This window comes from Hesperophylax consimilis, chromosome 1 (genome assembly GCF_061612785.1).
Source record: "Hesperophylax consimilis isolate HC1 chromosome 1, BYU_Hcon_1.0, whole genome shotgun sequence".
NCBI classification, from domain to species: Eukaryota; Metazoa; Arthropoda; class Insecta; order Trichoptera; family Limnephilidae; genus Hesperophylax; species Hesperophylax consimilis.
Genome location: NC_142836.1, coordinates 25525808 through 25540937, shown reverse-complemented (window position 1 = coordinate 25540937; position 15130 = coordinate 25525808). Strand labels below are relative to the sequence as shown.

At 33.6% G+C, this 15130-nt stretch overlaps 1 protein-coding gene across 1 annotated transcript; it reads left to right on the top strand.

The window, feature by feature from the left end:
- The first annotated feature begins 2121 nt into the window (after positions 1-2121).
- LOC149426539 (chromosome-associated kinesin KIF4A-like) lies at positions 2122-14502 on the top strand. Its single transcript, XM_089631631.1, has 8 exons — positions 2122-2858; positions 3290-3502; positions 4924-5129; positions 6430-6740; positions 8577-8764; positions 8923-9814; positions 9921-10097; positions 11681-14502. The coding sequence occupies exons 1-8, from the start codon at positions 2277-2279 to the stop codon at positions 11770-11772; spliced, it is 2661 nt and encodes an 886-aa protein (XP_089487757.1). The 5' UTR covers positions 2122-2276; the 3' UTR covers positions 11773-14502.
- The last annotated feature ends 628 nt before the right edge of the window (positions 14503-15130 follow it).

The window sequence follows — 15130 nt, the reverse complement described above, 5'->3', positions numbered from 1 at the left end:
ACTTTTCATTTTTTTGATAATGTATCTTTAAAATATTTTTTCAAAATGCTCAAAGCTTGGTTTTTGTCGTTTATGATTCTGATTTCCTCAGAGAGTTCATTGAAAAAAGTTCTTCCTTGGTATGCATAGTAATTTTGTGCAAATGAATTGTTTAATTTTGGACATGGAAAAATGTATTTAAGTCGAGTGCGGTTTTCAGTTAGAAATTGGTACTTTTCTTTTTCTTTTATGATTTGAATGAATGAATTTTTAATGTACAGATCTTTAAAAGGAGGTACTTGAAATTTTTTGAATAAGCGGTCTGTTGGGTAGTCCGAAGGTTTTTTTAATATGATTTTAATAATTATTCTCTGCACGACTTCTATTGGAAGAAGGTTAGTTTTAAATTATATATATTATTATGTATTTTTAATTTTAAATGTATAATTTTTCTCATTAAATGTATTATGTAGTTTATATATCATATTATAAAATGAAGGCCTCAGCACGGGCAAGCCAACCAGTGAGGCCTACATTACTGGAAAACCTGAATTCTAAAAAATATTGTACCTAATAAAAAAAATAAAAAAAAATTAAAATTAAAAAATAAAAAAAATAAAAAATAAAAAATGCGGATTCCCAAATAATGTTGGCATATTGTAAAGTTGATTGAACCAAAGCATAGTACAAAGCAGCGCCCTTGAGGTGTTTTTGCACAAAAACGGCGCTATAAAAGTCATCCAGGTATTATTATTATTATTACCTATATTAAATATAGATTTTTTATCGACAAAAAAATTCTGATTCTTAAGAATAATATATATTAGTTTTCTAATCTTTTCTACAACTTTTTGAAAGAAGGTTCACACTAAACTTGTCGATTTGCTTTCAAGTAGATAAACTAGTCGAAAAACTGAACTGCTATCTAAATATCTCTTAGCGAGCATAGAGCAATTTACCGGCCATCAGTAATGCTTTTAATCTCATCGTTTGCAACCATGAACCAAAAAAGCTCTTTGCTACACAGTCTAGCTGTCACATTCTTATATAATTCTTAAAAATGTTAATGATACGCGCGGATTTATCTAGGCAAAAAAAAAATGGGGCACGGTTTTTAAATGATGCGGTTACATTTTTAGACTACCCAACGTCAAAAAATGTAACCCCAAAATCAGATTGATTTTAAACATCTTGCGGTAGACAAAAAAGCTTTGTGTTTATACAGGGTGTATCGGCACTAACCCGACAAACTTTAACCAGCTATTCCTTAGCACATTTGGAGTAAAAAATGTTATGGGCACTTTGCTGTCCGGTAGCATTTTTTTTTCAATTAAAAACAAAAAAATTTAAAATTTCCACACTACATCACTGTCATTGGCATTGCGTTTCGTGTTAAACAGCTGTTATAAGCAAGTGTGTCAAAAAGCGTCTTCGCTCTTTCGCACACACTAAATAATAATAGTTAAAAATGAGACGAATGGTGCCGTGCTATTTCGTTGTGACTGTAAACGTGCGCCAATATAGGTACACACGTGCATTATTCAACGGAATTCGAATAAAATATTTGCCAGATGGGTTTTCAAACTTTATCAAAGGATAAAACAGTGGTGACATGTGGTGAAAATATGAATAATAAATTTTTTATTAAAAAAAAACGTTACCGGACAGCAAAGTGCACATAAGATTTTTTACTCCAAATATGCTAAGGAATAGCTGGTTAAAGTTTGTCGGGTACGTGCCGATACACCCTGTATAGGCATATGTGTACATATAATAATCCATCTGAGTTCCTTGGAAAGAAAGAAAGAGAAAATCATTATGCCTGATAAGCGAGTATATTTGTTTTATTCTTGCCATATTTTGTTCGAAATCATAGCGCCGAACAATATCCGCCAAAAGTATGCAACAAGTAGTCGTAATATTATACCACTTACAACTCACAAGTAGTGATAAAGTACAAACCACAGCAGATTATGAAGAATGCTTTGATTCTTTGTTCATGCTTTGTTCTCTGCAGTTGAACAACTAGCCCCTTTTACCCAATACCGATACTAGCGGCGCCAAACGATAATGGCAGAACTATATTCAAATTTTCAAACGATCGCAACGGACTTATTCATATTCTGCGAATGAAGTGAAGGAAGTAAACGAAGTGACTTGTTTTGACATTCCCAGTGATTTTATAATTGTTGTAGTTTTGTATTATTAATGTTTACGAGTGATTTAATGATTTACCTTATACCATTATCAAATATCTAACCAATAAGGATTTGTGCAACTAACAAAAGTTGTACAAAATGTCGGGCAAGAGAGATTATAAAGCCGCCTACTCTCCACAGCGGAAAAAAGCCAGGAGAAATTCTAAAGTCGGGACTCCGACTATGAAACCTTCCCTAGCTGGACAAACTGATGCCACTGCCGCTAATATCAAGGTAGCCGTCCGTGTGAGACCACCAAACACCAAGGAAAACACAAATAATTGCAGGCTGGTTGTCAAAACACTCGACACCAGAATGCTTATTTTCGATCCAAGAGAGGATGAAAAGCCATTCTTCTTTCACGGAGTTCAACATACGGCTCAGAACTACACCAAGAAGGCTAATAAAGAGATGCAATTCATGTTTGACAATGTTTTCGATATGAATTCAACTAACGAAAATGTGTTTAACGATACAACCAAGGATTTAATGACTTCCTTGATGGATGGATATAATTGCTCCGTGTTTGTGTATGGAGCAACGGGAGCTGGCAAAACTCACACCATGTTAGGTTATCCAGAGTGCCCCGGCATAACATACCTGACCATGCAAGAACTTTACCGTTGCATGGATGAGCATAATCTCGAGAGGGACTTCGACATCTGTGTCTCCTATTTAGAGGTTTGTCCATAAGTTTTAACGATTTAATTAGTCACATGAAAGCACAACAATTAACATCTACACATTTGACTACGAGGAGGAAGATTGTGGGTTCAATTCCAGCCGCGCCTCCAATATATGTTATCAACTTCGAATATTCAGTATACATAGGGCTGCCACTGTGGGCATTGATATTAAATATTTAATAAACTTTAATAATGACTTTGCCGTCTGTTCGTAGACGAATAAATTAGATGCATCATAAAAATTATTATATTAAGGAATGTTTACCCACTCTCCAGAAGACATGTATATTTTTAATGCTTCAAACCAATTTTCAACTATCTTACCTTAGAATCCCAATCTTATATCAATCAATATCTAAGAAATGCATGGAAATTATTAATTTGCCATCCTAGGTATGTTAACTCTGCTTAACTTGCACATTGTAGATTTACAATGAGAATGTGTTTGACCTCCTGAATCCTTCTGGTCCCCTGAACCTGCGAGATGGAACATACGGGGTAATCGTGTCGGGCCTGCACAGCCAGAGCATTGCAACTGCCCAGGAGCTGTTGGACATGTTGGAGAAGGGAAACAAGAACAGGACCCAGCATCCAACTGACGCCAATGCCGAGAGCTCCCGCAGTCACGCTGTGTTTCAGGTAAACATTCAGAAGATATCTCAGTTTCTGAATTATTTATAGATGACACCAATAAATGAGGCAGTTAATAGTTGAACTAACAACCATCCTAAAAATTTCTATGTTAGACCACGGTTCGAAGAATCGAAACTTTGCTTGAAATGACTTTGGTCTTGTTTGGTGACCAGATCTGAATATCCAGGTACTTCCCCACCTTCCTCTTCTTCATTTCCTTCCTGTCCCCACTACCTTCAGTCTGACAACGTACCCCTATAGGATATTTTCACTTTTTTTTTGTTTTCGAAAAAATTACCAAAATGTAGATATTTTTATTTTATTTTCACGAATAAATTTTGTGCAACCATTTAAAATGTATCATTTTCGATTTGCCGCCAAAATGACATATTAGTGTTTTCATATCATCGAAATCACGCCGGGCGACGTTGGTGTCAGCTGTCCTACCAGCCAGTTGTGGCTTCTATGTCATAATGACGTTATAGGCAGTTGGAACCGTTTCGGAATGTGCGGCTTTAAATATCAGCATTTTTAATATCAATAATTCAGAGGGAAAATTAAAATTACACATTTTTAGTATAATTATCAAAATCAGAAAATTAAATTTATTTATTTTCCACACATTTTAGTACGATGATCGAGAATAACAAAATTTACCTTTATTTTTCCACACATTTTTAGTATAATGGTCATAATAAGAAAATTAACCTTTATTTTCCACACATTTTTAGTACAATTATCAGAATAAGAAAATTTACCTTTATTTTCCACACATTTTTAAGGCTGTTCATTGTTTGTGAAAATACCCTATTAGGGATGCCATAGTCTCACTGACTCCAGATGGTTGGGAGCCGCTGGGTCTCTTGTGCGGTACCCAAATTTAAAAAATACAATACCAACTCCCCTGAATGCACAGACAAATTTGACACCTGCATTTATGAACAGCATACATTTTTAAATTCCTACCAGTTCTATTTGGATGTGTTATTTATTTTTTTTTGTTTTATTATAAGGAACATTTTTTACGTTTGTTCAAATAAGTACAGCGATTTTTGAAAACTATTTCAAAATTCACATAAATTCAAAAAAAGTCTCACTAGCGTCGCTCGTAATGGATTTTTATGCCCGCAACAGTCCCCGCAACTAAAGTCTCTCGTCTGCCGGCGCTCTTTTTTACCACTTTTTCTATCTTAAAATAATTAATTAGTAGATTAGTACCGATCAGTAATATTTTATTACTCTTTTTTACTTGCCCGATTCTGATACAGCTCATTTACATGGTTTGTTAAAAAACGTTTAAATTTCATAATATAAGAATTGAACATTCTGTCAATCTGTGTAAAAAAAGCACAATAGCTTTTTGTTTTCACAAAACAGTGCATAAATTAAGTAGGTCATCATTTACACATATTTTTTATATATTACAGGTGTACGTGAAGATGCGCAGCAAAATGTCAGGTCAGGTGAAGATTGTGAAGTTGTCCATGATAGACCTGGCGGGTAGTGAGAGGGCCTCGGCCACCGGTTGCAAGGGGGAGAGGTTCAAGGAGGGGGCCAATATCAACCGCAGCCTCCTGGCCCTGGGGAACTGCATCAACCAGCTTGCCGACGGCTCCAAGTTCATTCCGTATCGGTGAGTTCATCACATCCGCATTGATAATCAAAGAGAAGATCGAGTTTATTTATTTAAACACGTGCTAGAGGAAAATATATACTTGGTGGCTTTGCAACCTGCGTTGCATTAATGATAGCCAATATTTGATGGGAATGATTGCCAGAAGAGTTAATCGATTACGCTTGATTGGTACACCGGTTTATCGGGACAACCGGTTATTTGGGCCAAAACCCAAGGACCAGAAACCAAATAAAGGAACTATTATTAATTTACTGGGATATCATTCCTGCCTTTAACTTTACTTATTTGGGATAAAATGCCCAATGTGTTCCAATTAAGTGGAATTGACTAATATCAGGGGTGTGGGAAAGGTGGGCGTTGCCACTCAAAACAGGTTTTGATGTTGTAATCTCTCGCTTATTCTAAAGAATATGCTGTAAAAAAAAAATTACAGAAAAATGTACTCTATAAGTACATAATTGGGCATTTTACAAAATAAATGGAATATATAAAAGGCGTTTTTTACTAGTCAGCGTGAAATTGTGCCTTCCTTATTTTGTCTTGAATTTTCATGCCTGAACTGTAGAGATAGTTGACAGTTGCAAATTACATGCATAGATGTTTTCAATGGAGTTCTCGCGGAGCACATTTTGCATAATTTTAAGTTCATCTGTTGAATTATTTTTAACAATAAAATCAAGTTATAGTCCCTTTTTTTTGGCGATATAAAGTAAAGTAAAAAAGATACAATATTAAGTAAAATAAAAATTTAAAGTTATGTAGTTTGTTCTCAGTCCTCCTCACTAGGTATTCCTGTTCCAAGGCGGACTGTAGGTTGTTATATGTGTGTTGATCATGATTTCCTCATCTTCTAATTTGTTGGTTCCCACAAAATATAAAATAAATTAAGCAAAAAGTTTTTCTTTTTTTTTTTTTTTTTTGGGGTATTATGCCGTGTTGCGCTAACTCCTTCTTTAGCCAACGTTTCGGACAGCATTGCAGTGTCCATCATCAGGGCAGATGTGTTATTTATATACAATACCCCAAAAACAAATAACAAAAATACTTTTGGCCGTGAAAATCTTAAATCATATTTAAGCAAAAAGTATTTACCTTTGTCGTCTGTAGGTTGTGTTGGGGTTACTTCATAAATTGAATCATTTCCTCATCTTCATGTTTAGTTAGCCATAATTTGATGTCTTTTTTAAACTTTTCTATATCCATGGTGTTTTTAATTTCAATAGGAAGGGCATTATATAATTTTAAAGCATATAACTTCCATTTTTCCATTAATTAACTTATTTAGTTATTAATTTAGTGACTCCAAATTGACCCGCCTGCTCAAAGACAGCCTGGGCGGCAACTGCCGGACTGTCATGATTGCCAACATCGCCCCCACGCACCTCTCCTACGAGGACACATACAACACACTCAAGTATGCCACGCGCGCCAACAAGATCCAGCTGCGCATGAAGAAGAACATTGTGAACTGCGACACACACGTGACACAGTATATCAAGCGCGTGGAGGAGCTCACGCTGAAGGTCAAGCAGCTGGAGGCCGAACTGGCCAAGGCTCAGAGCGTAGCTAAACCGATGGTTGTTGAAGATGTCCAATCAGTAATCTCCAGTAAGTTGATATTACATATTTGTTTTTTTTTTAACTTTAAGCGTTTTATTTTTATTTCAGTAATAATGGGAAAGAAAAGCAAAGATCGGTTACATTGGAGGTGAGCTGACAATTTGAAAACTCAGCTTTGGATCGGCCTCAAAAAATCTGTAAAACTGGAGAACTTTGAGCGGAGACCTGTCCAGAGGCTTACATTTCATGTAGGCACATAAGCACTACCTACCAGTGACGGTCGGTGACTTTGTAGAAGGGATGCTGGACATCAAATGTTTATACTCATACTTACTACGTACTTGATATCAAATATGCACATCTATGCACATCTAGACACTAGTCCACAAACAAGATACAATCCATGATGTTCCGTAACTCAATATTTCCAGTATCCAGTTTTTTTTTCCGCAAATGGCCGAGACACAAAACTTTTTCGCAATAATGATTCAATTATACAACCACACAATTCACTATTATCATTTAGAACAAAAATAGGAACTAAAAATGCAAAATGGGGCCCATGGTCATACATTCAAGGGGCTGACAGATTACGCTATATGTTCAAAGCGTAATACTAATATGCGTAATAATAAGCGTATTACGTAATACGCCTCTAACGGCCAGAGTTGTTAATATTACCAATATTTTTCTGGAGTTGGACGTATTATTAATATGTGTACATATTTGGTTCTAATCACAAATGTATCAATCAGTGCCATCTGTTAGTACCTCTATTAACATGTTAACCGGGGATTCCATTTTGAATTATGCAGCATATAACAGGCACAAACTCATTCACTAGGACATGTCAGTACGTCACGCCCGGAGGACGTAATATTAAAATTATTTTTTTTTTTTTATGCATTATAAAAATAAAAACATTGAATTAAAAAAAAAAAAAATTTTACAAACAATTATAAAGATTATAAAAAAGGTAACAATTACAGAACAATAAACAAAAGCACACAAATAAAGTAGAAACATTAAGTTTAAAAAATTAAAATATATAAAAATTCAAAACTCAATTTCCGTGTGATATGCTCGGAAATATACATCCCGCCCGTTCCAGGGTGCAACTTATATTTGAAGGACGTATTCATATCTCCTACCCGTACCCGATACTGTTTATGTTTGACGTATTTATACGTCCCGCTCGGTTAACAGGTTAATTAATACAACTTTTGTAATGAAATAAAAATTTCTTTCATTCTTTCATTAGCAGCTGAAAAAAAAATAAGAACAGATCCTGTAATTAGCTTATGTTATTTGATGGGTGTAATCCCAACCAATATCGGCTAAAGCAGCTCAGACATTCTCAGTGAAAACTTACTACGGAAGTGTGTGTATCAATTGATTTTCTGAGGAATTTGTGATTAATTAATTATTGCACAGTGGGTAAATAAAGGGTTGTTCAACTTCCCATTGCGTACCTCATTAATAATAATAATAATAATAATTGGATAATTTGTAGAGCGCCGTTTTTGTGAAAAATCACCTCAAGGGCGCTGTACAATTTATTTCCTAGGATCTACATTTGTTATTTGACATTGTATGATCTTATAATCATTCAAGGAATAATTTATTTTTAAGCTATTTATTTTTATTTGGAAGAGATTGCAGATTAATAGCCAGGTACTTACCAACCCTCCTCTTCCCCGACCTTTCTTTCCGCCATAGTCCTATTGGGACTCATCTGGTATCACATTAAAATATAACAACAATGTTTGCATAATAATATTACCTTATTTTTAGGTAATTTCAATTATTAATAAGTGTAACTTCTACTAACATAAATTGTGGCCAAAAATTTGTTTGCCATTTTGAAGTGTTGTTTAATTATAGATAAATTTGTGAAAGAATGGCAGGAAAAACTGGATGCCGTAGTGAAGCCCTACTGGCAACTGCTGGAGGCGTTCCTCGAGGCGCAGAGTAAGCAGAGGTGCCTGGTTGGAAGGGCTCTGAGTAGACACCGGGCGGCCACCATCATGTCTGCCATGTGCTGTGATTACAGTGATGTTGAACTTGGAGAGGTTGGCTTATTCAAATTATGTTTTCTAAACTTATCCCTGATGAATATAGAGTATATTTTAGTGTAGGAAACTGCATGAGAGACAATATACAATTCATTATTCTACTGCTTCATCGATTAAATGTAAGCTTTACTCATTCATTTTTATTTGGTTTCTAGGCATGCCAAACTCAGATATCAAGATTGCACACAGCTTCAGAAGCTCTTCACCAACAGGCCAAGAAGTTGACTATTGAGATAGTAGAAAAGTGGGACCAAATGCGACTTGCGGAAAAAACGTATAAGACTTCAGTTGAAGCGGCGAAAAAAGCTACTCCAGCCATTGCTGCTTCCATCAATTTACTGAAATGTAAAAGGACATCTATAATAATGGACGCCCAGGATCAGCATTCCAAGAAAATTTCCGCCATGCAATACGAAGAAGTTGCTCACTTCCACGAATTCATCAGGGATTCGTTGAAGATGCTCAACAAATATTATATCTACCTTAAAGCGGATAATAAGGTCACAAAGTCCATGATTGCGGAATACAATGATCTCATTCGCAGGGCCAAGCATGCTAAAACAATCACCTGGATGGATGAGCAACAGAAAGACGATGAAAAGCTCAATGAACATTCTAAGTTTTTGATGAACTTGGACCCCTCAAATATCGTGAGCATTCCTAATCTGCCCACTTACGATATGAGCCCTGAATCCTCCCCGACGCATTCGGAATATTCTCCAGAAATAATCAATAGTAATCCAAATGTCACCTTTGAGTTTGAAAAACCAGGAATCAACACGACAAATGACATGTTTGAGTCGGATGAAGATTTGAATGCCACCCATACGTTGGATACAGACTCAAAGCCCTGTATTGTACTTCCAGATGTAAACCTTACAAATGGCTTTACGAAGCCTATCAACCCCAGCGATCTCAACTCCACATTTGTGCTTTCTCAGAAGCATAAGAAGGGGGAACCACCGCAACGGAAACCCATTAAACTAGCCGGAGTTCAGAAGAGGATATTGTCAGAGAGAACTAACTTTTTGGTTGGCGATAGCAAAAGTAAGTATCTTAACATGTCAACTGTAACTCATTCTTCCAAACACATAATACTCACTTACAACTGAACACACAAATACTTTTCATTAATTCATTTATTTACTTTCAGATTTGAAGAGCAAGACATTGATAAAGTCTGCGACTTGCACAAAGCTGGTGGCAGGAAGTGCCGCCTTGTCGAAAGAAAATAAATCAGGGTTCGGCTCGTCTGCAAATCGCTTCCGGTACAATGAGAATGCCAAAGCTAATGCTGCTAATGCTGCTAATGCTGCAAACACTATTCAAGGTACAATTGTTCAACCATTATTTTTATATTATTGTTACTCGCCTATTTGGTCACCGCATCATTATAAGGTTCACTCGGATTCTATTGAAAAAATACAGCACAAATTTTTAACACATATAAATTATAAAGTTAATCCTATTGAAAATATAAACTATAGCTTTACTGTCTAATGAAATGTCTATCTAATGTAATTTTTCTTTTTAAAATCATTAATTCCTTTATTGACGACCTGCATTATTGCAATTGATTTCATTCATGTTCATGATAGTCACAGAAACTAAAAATATCTCTCACTTCAACAATTATATCAATACCATTTTGTTTATAAACTCCCGTATACCACGCATGCACAGCTTAGGTAACCAATATGCAGAAAAAACAGATAATTTGGACAATGCCGAAGAACAATTTCGGATGTGCAAATTTTTAGTTTTGCAGTAGAGCTATAAGTTTCCAGTTTTTGTTTCCAGTTTGCAGTTTTTGGTAATATGTATATTTCTCCAATTATAACTAGGGGTTAGTGCAAAATATCAAACAACACTATATTTCTTGATCTCAAAATAGTAAAAATGCAGAAACAAAACTTTAAACTACAAAACTACTGCAAAACTACAAATTTGCACATCCGACATTGTTCTTCGGGACTGTCGATTTTATTAGCACTGAAAGAACTTGGAAAAAACATTCCACATATTTTTTTAAAACAGTTATTGGTTTACAATTTGTTTCCTATAGCCTTAATGGAAATTTTAGTTCATTTCAATTATTTGAGCATGTTTAAATTGTATAATTGTTTTGTAATTTTTTTTATAAAAATGATTTATTCTTTTATATACTTGTGTCAGATATAAATATATTGTCAACGTAGAGTTAAAAGTCACTAACTAACAAATCGGGTGTTGATACAATTTTTAAGTTGATTTTGGGACACTAATAAAAGAAAATCCTAATTATTATGGTTATTTATTAATCAATACTTTTTTTTAATATTTAGAATATAATAGTTGCACAAACTGATTTTTAAATTGCATTAAAAAAATACAAAACATGTGTTTACTGATTTTTATCAATAGTGGTTTTCCTTTTTAAATATTAGTGATTTTTGTGCGTGAAGTCACTTTAGCTTAAATATTAGTGATATTTGTGCGTAAAGTGATTTTAGTGTTATATAGTGCGGACATATAATAATTAAAGGTAATTAGTTACTTTATGTGCTCTGTATGTTGCGATTTAGTTACTCTGTATAGTGCGCGAAAAACTGTTAAGTTATCTTGGTAAATAGGTCAAATAATATATTTTAATATGGATAGTTTGTATGTGCAGTAAATATCTAAAAAATGACAATCAGAAAAAAAAAAATCTGATGCTGTGCTTTTACTGACTTATACCCATGACATAAATTGATTTAGGGATTTTTCACGCAGTTATCAACTCTTTACATCGCCGGACGGAACACATTGTGTTCTAAGAACTCATTTTTATAAAAAAAATTAATTTACTTTTCGCTCTACGGCAATTATATATTCTTCTAGACGACAGATGTAATTGTCTTTATAAATGTAATAATATGTTTTGAATTACAGTTGGGTGCAAATCTGTGCGCAAGGAACGTGGCGCCCTCGCATCCAGTGGCCCTTACCAAAGGCCTAACATCACTCAGCCGCCTTGCCGATGATTCATCCGCAATCGAACTTGAATTTTGTTTTGGATATTGCGTCTTTAATCTCCATTCTGTATACTCCAACAGAGGAGGTCTACATTCTAGAATAGGGTTAAATCTGTTTATGCGATTTCAATCCTTCCAGTATGTTAAGAAGAAGTATGTGATCAGATGATGAATGAAATTAGATGATTAATGTACGTCAGTTAAAAATAAATTCTATCTCTGCTAATATCTATGGCATACAAAACTTTGTGAATTTGAATTGTTATTATTTTTCACACCCCTGTAACCATGAGGGGTAAATGAGTAACCTCCCCATTACCATTTTTGTAGATAGTTTAATTCTCCATATCATAATGGATAAATTCAAACGGTAACTCAGTGATCTCACATGGAAATGCATCTATATTTACCAAATTGGCTTGTTGAAGGTTAATAACAAACTTAATTTTCTATTATGAATAACATTAAGACAGATTCTTTAAAAGGATACATTTCATTTTAGTAGAGTAGAGCCCCGTTAATTTGAACCCTGATAATTAAAAAAAAGAACACCTATATCGATTTTTTTTTTTTCAAAAAGTCCCACGTTTTTTTATTTGCTAATCGCAATTTGTTTTGATCTGTGCGTGAAAATTTATCAGTGTAATTCGAAAAAATTCGATTTGTGGGAAAATAAATCGTATAATTTTGTGAATCTGAATCTGGCCGGCCGTGGTGATAAAACTCCACAAAAATTAGACCTGCCCAAAATCGGTCGCAAAAATTCGATTTACACAGAAACATGTTGAATTTTTAATAATTTAATATGAATATTTAATAATTTTAAGGGCCAGGCACGGCAGTAATCGGGTGTGAATTTCAACGTACTTACATGGAAAAATGTATTTTTTTATGAAAGTACCTACTTTGAATATCTAAATTTGAAGGACCAGAAGTGATGGTAATAGGCCATGTAATTTTGATTTACACCGCAATAAATTGTATCATTACGATTTCACTTATCACAAATATCTACCTGATTTTTCGACTTTTTGCCAAAAAAATTTTCTTCAATTTAAAATTACGTGCGAATGTAATTGGTATGTTCGAAATTTGCTTATGGAGGTCCCGTGGATTTTGAATTGGCGGGGTTCTACAGTATTTATTTTTTCCAATCTTTTGGATGGATTAGGGTTAATTAATTAGTTCTTCCTCTTCTTTTCCTTTGGTAAGTTCTTATGTATATCAAAACGCTTTTTAGATTCTAACTTGTGTATATTTTTTGTATTATAACAACCTTTTATATGAACAATTTTTTTATTAAATAGTATTACATTTTGTAAATAATTTTAAAACTTTAGACTTACTATATTGCTGATTCATGTATGTATATAGATATCTGATAGTGTAGCTATTTAAAAATATCTACATTTATTATTTAAACTGGTTTCATCGGAGTCGAAATACCTAATATAATAGAAAGAGAAGAAGAACAAGTAAGAAAAGATTATATGATTTTTATTTTTAAGTAACTTTATTATGGAATGTTATTAATAATTAATATATCTTTATACACAGTCCTGTTTTGGACAAAGCTTTGTTGTTTTCAGGGCAGATTAAAATAATAATATTTGGATGATTTGTATAGTGCTGTTTTTGTGCAAAATCACCTCAAGGGCTCTGTATGATAACATCACATATTTATGTATCTGCTCGGAAGAAGGCATGGTTAAATATCTGAAACTAGTTGGCTTTAACCCACGATAAAGTTGTTTCAAGCTATATTTTTCACAAATTAAAAAAATATACTATCCATAAAATGAGGATTGAGATATTAAGGACGAGTTGTTTCGGAGAATTTGAACAATTCTTCAAATTTCAACGTTCATTTCCTGGTTCTGTGAAAGTCCCATTCAAGTTCTGTTTTTATATCATTGTAGGCTAGTTGCTTTACAAAACTGAAATAATAACAGAACTCGAAAAAATCTTTCACAGAACTTGAAAATTAACTTTGAAATTTGAAGAATTGTTCAAATTCTCCGAAAAAACCCGTCCTAATAGTAGCAACTGAATTGAATATATATTTTTAAGCTGGATGTTGTGACTTAACTGTATACATATTGTGACTGTTTGTATATTATTCTTTGATGAGTGGAGATTTGTTGGATTTTTGCTTTGCATGATACTTTCCTGCACAAAATCATGATTTGTCATAGTCTGACGAAGTGACCTTTTTTTTACCAAAATTTGTATTTTGATGCCATTTCATTATCAATCTGACCTACCTCTTGAGTTCATAGAATGCCAAATTTCTTTTTTTTAAATTGCAATGAACGTTAAATTCTTATAAATCTCACTCCCGGTATTAGGTGCCGAACAACTCTAAGGACGGGTTGTTTCAGAGAATTCTTCAAATTTAAAACTTAATTTCTCTGAAAGATCTTTTCAAGTTCTCTTATTATTTCAGTTCGGTCAAGTAACTGGCCTATAATTATATAATAACATAAATTGAATGTGACTTTCACAGAACCCGAAAATGAACGTTGAAATTAGATGAATTGTTCAAATTCTATGAAACAACCCATCCTAAGTAAAGGATCTTTTAATTTGATGTGAAGTGACTAAAAATGTGTTCCAATTCAATTATATAGGTATTGTATTAAATGTGTTTCGTAATTTTAATGTTTGTTTTTCAATATTTTCCCTATGCACTTTCATTTTACTACTGACAAAGCTTGCAATATTTATATAATAACTGTCGTAAGGTTTTCATATAATATTAAAAATGATGTAATTTAAAAAAATCTTTTATTTTATGGTAATAAAATAATAATTGTATAATTTGTAGTGCCATTTTGTGAAAAATCACGTCAAGGTGCTGAAAAATTTATTATGAGTTCCTAGTCTCTATCTTATTTTATGATTTTCAAAAAAGCTCACTTAGATAAACACGCTTTTATTAAAAAGTTTCCGACTTTGCAGAGGACAATGCAGTAAAAACACCGGACATTTTTATACTAGATTTTACATTTGCTATTTTTCCCTCCATTACTATTGATATTATATTTATTAGAAGATTGGTGGCAAAAGTAGATTTCATTTTTATTTTCACCAATATACGACCATATTTAGTCAGAATGCTTGTAACCCCGCGCACTCTGCTGAACAGTGTCCTGTTTGAATACATTTTCTAAGAAATTTGGACTAAATTCTTCCTTAATTATGATTATATGTACCAGGTGTGCAAAATCCCCGGAAATGCAAATTACCCTATTTTAATGGAACATTTATTGGAAAATACTATTTTGCTAATATTATTTGAATATCATATTTGTCTGTTGCTGAATCGTTATTAACAGAGAGTTATTAACCAGTCTGTACTTAGCGT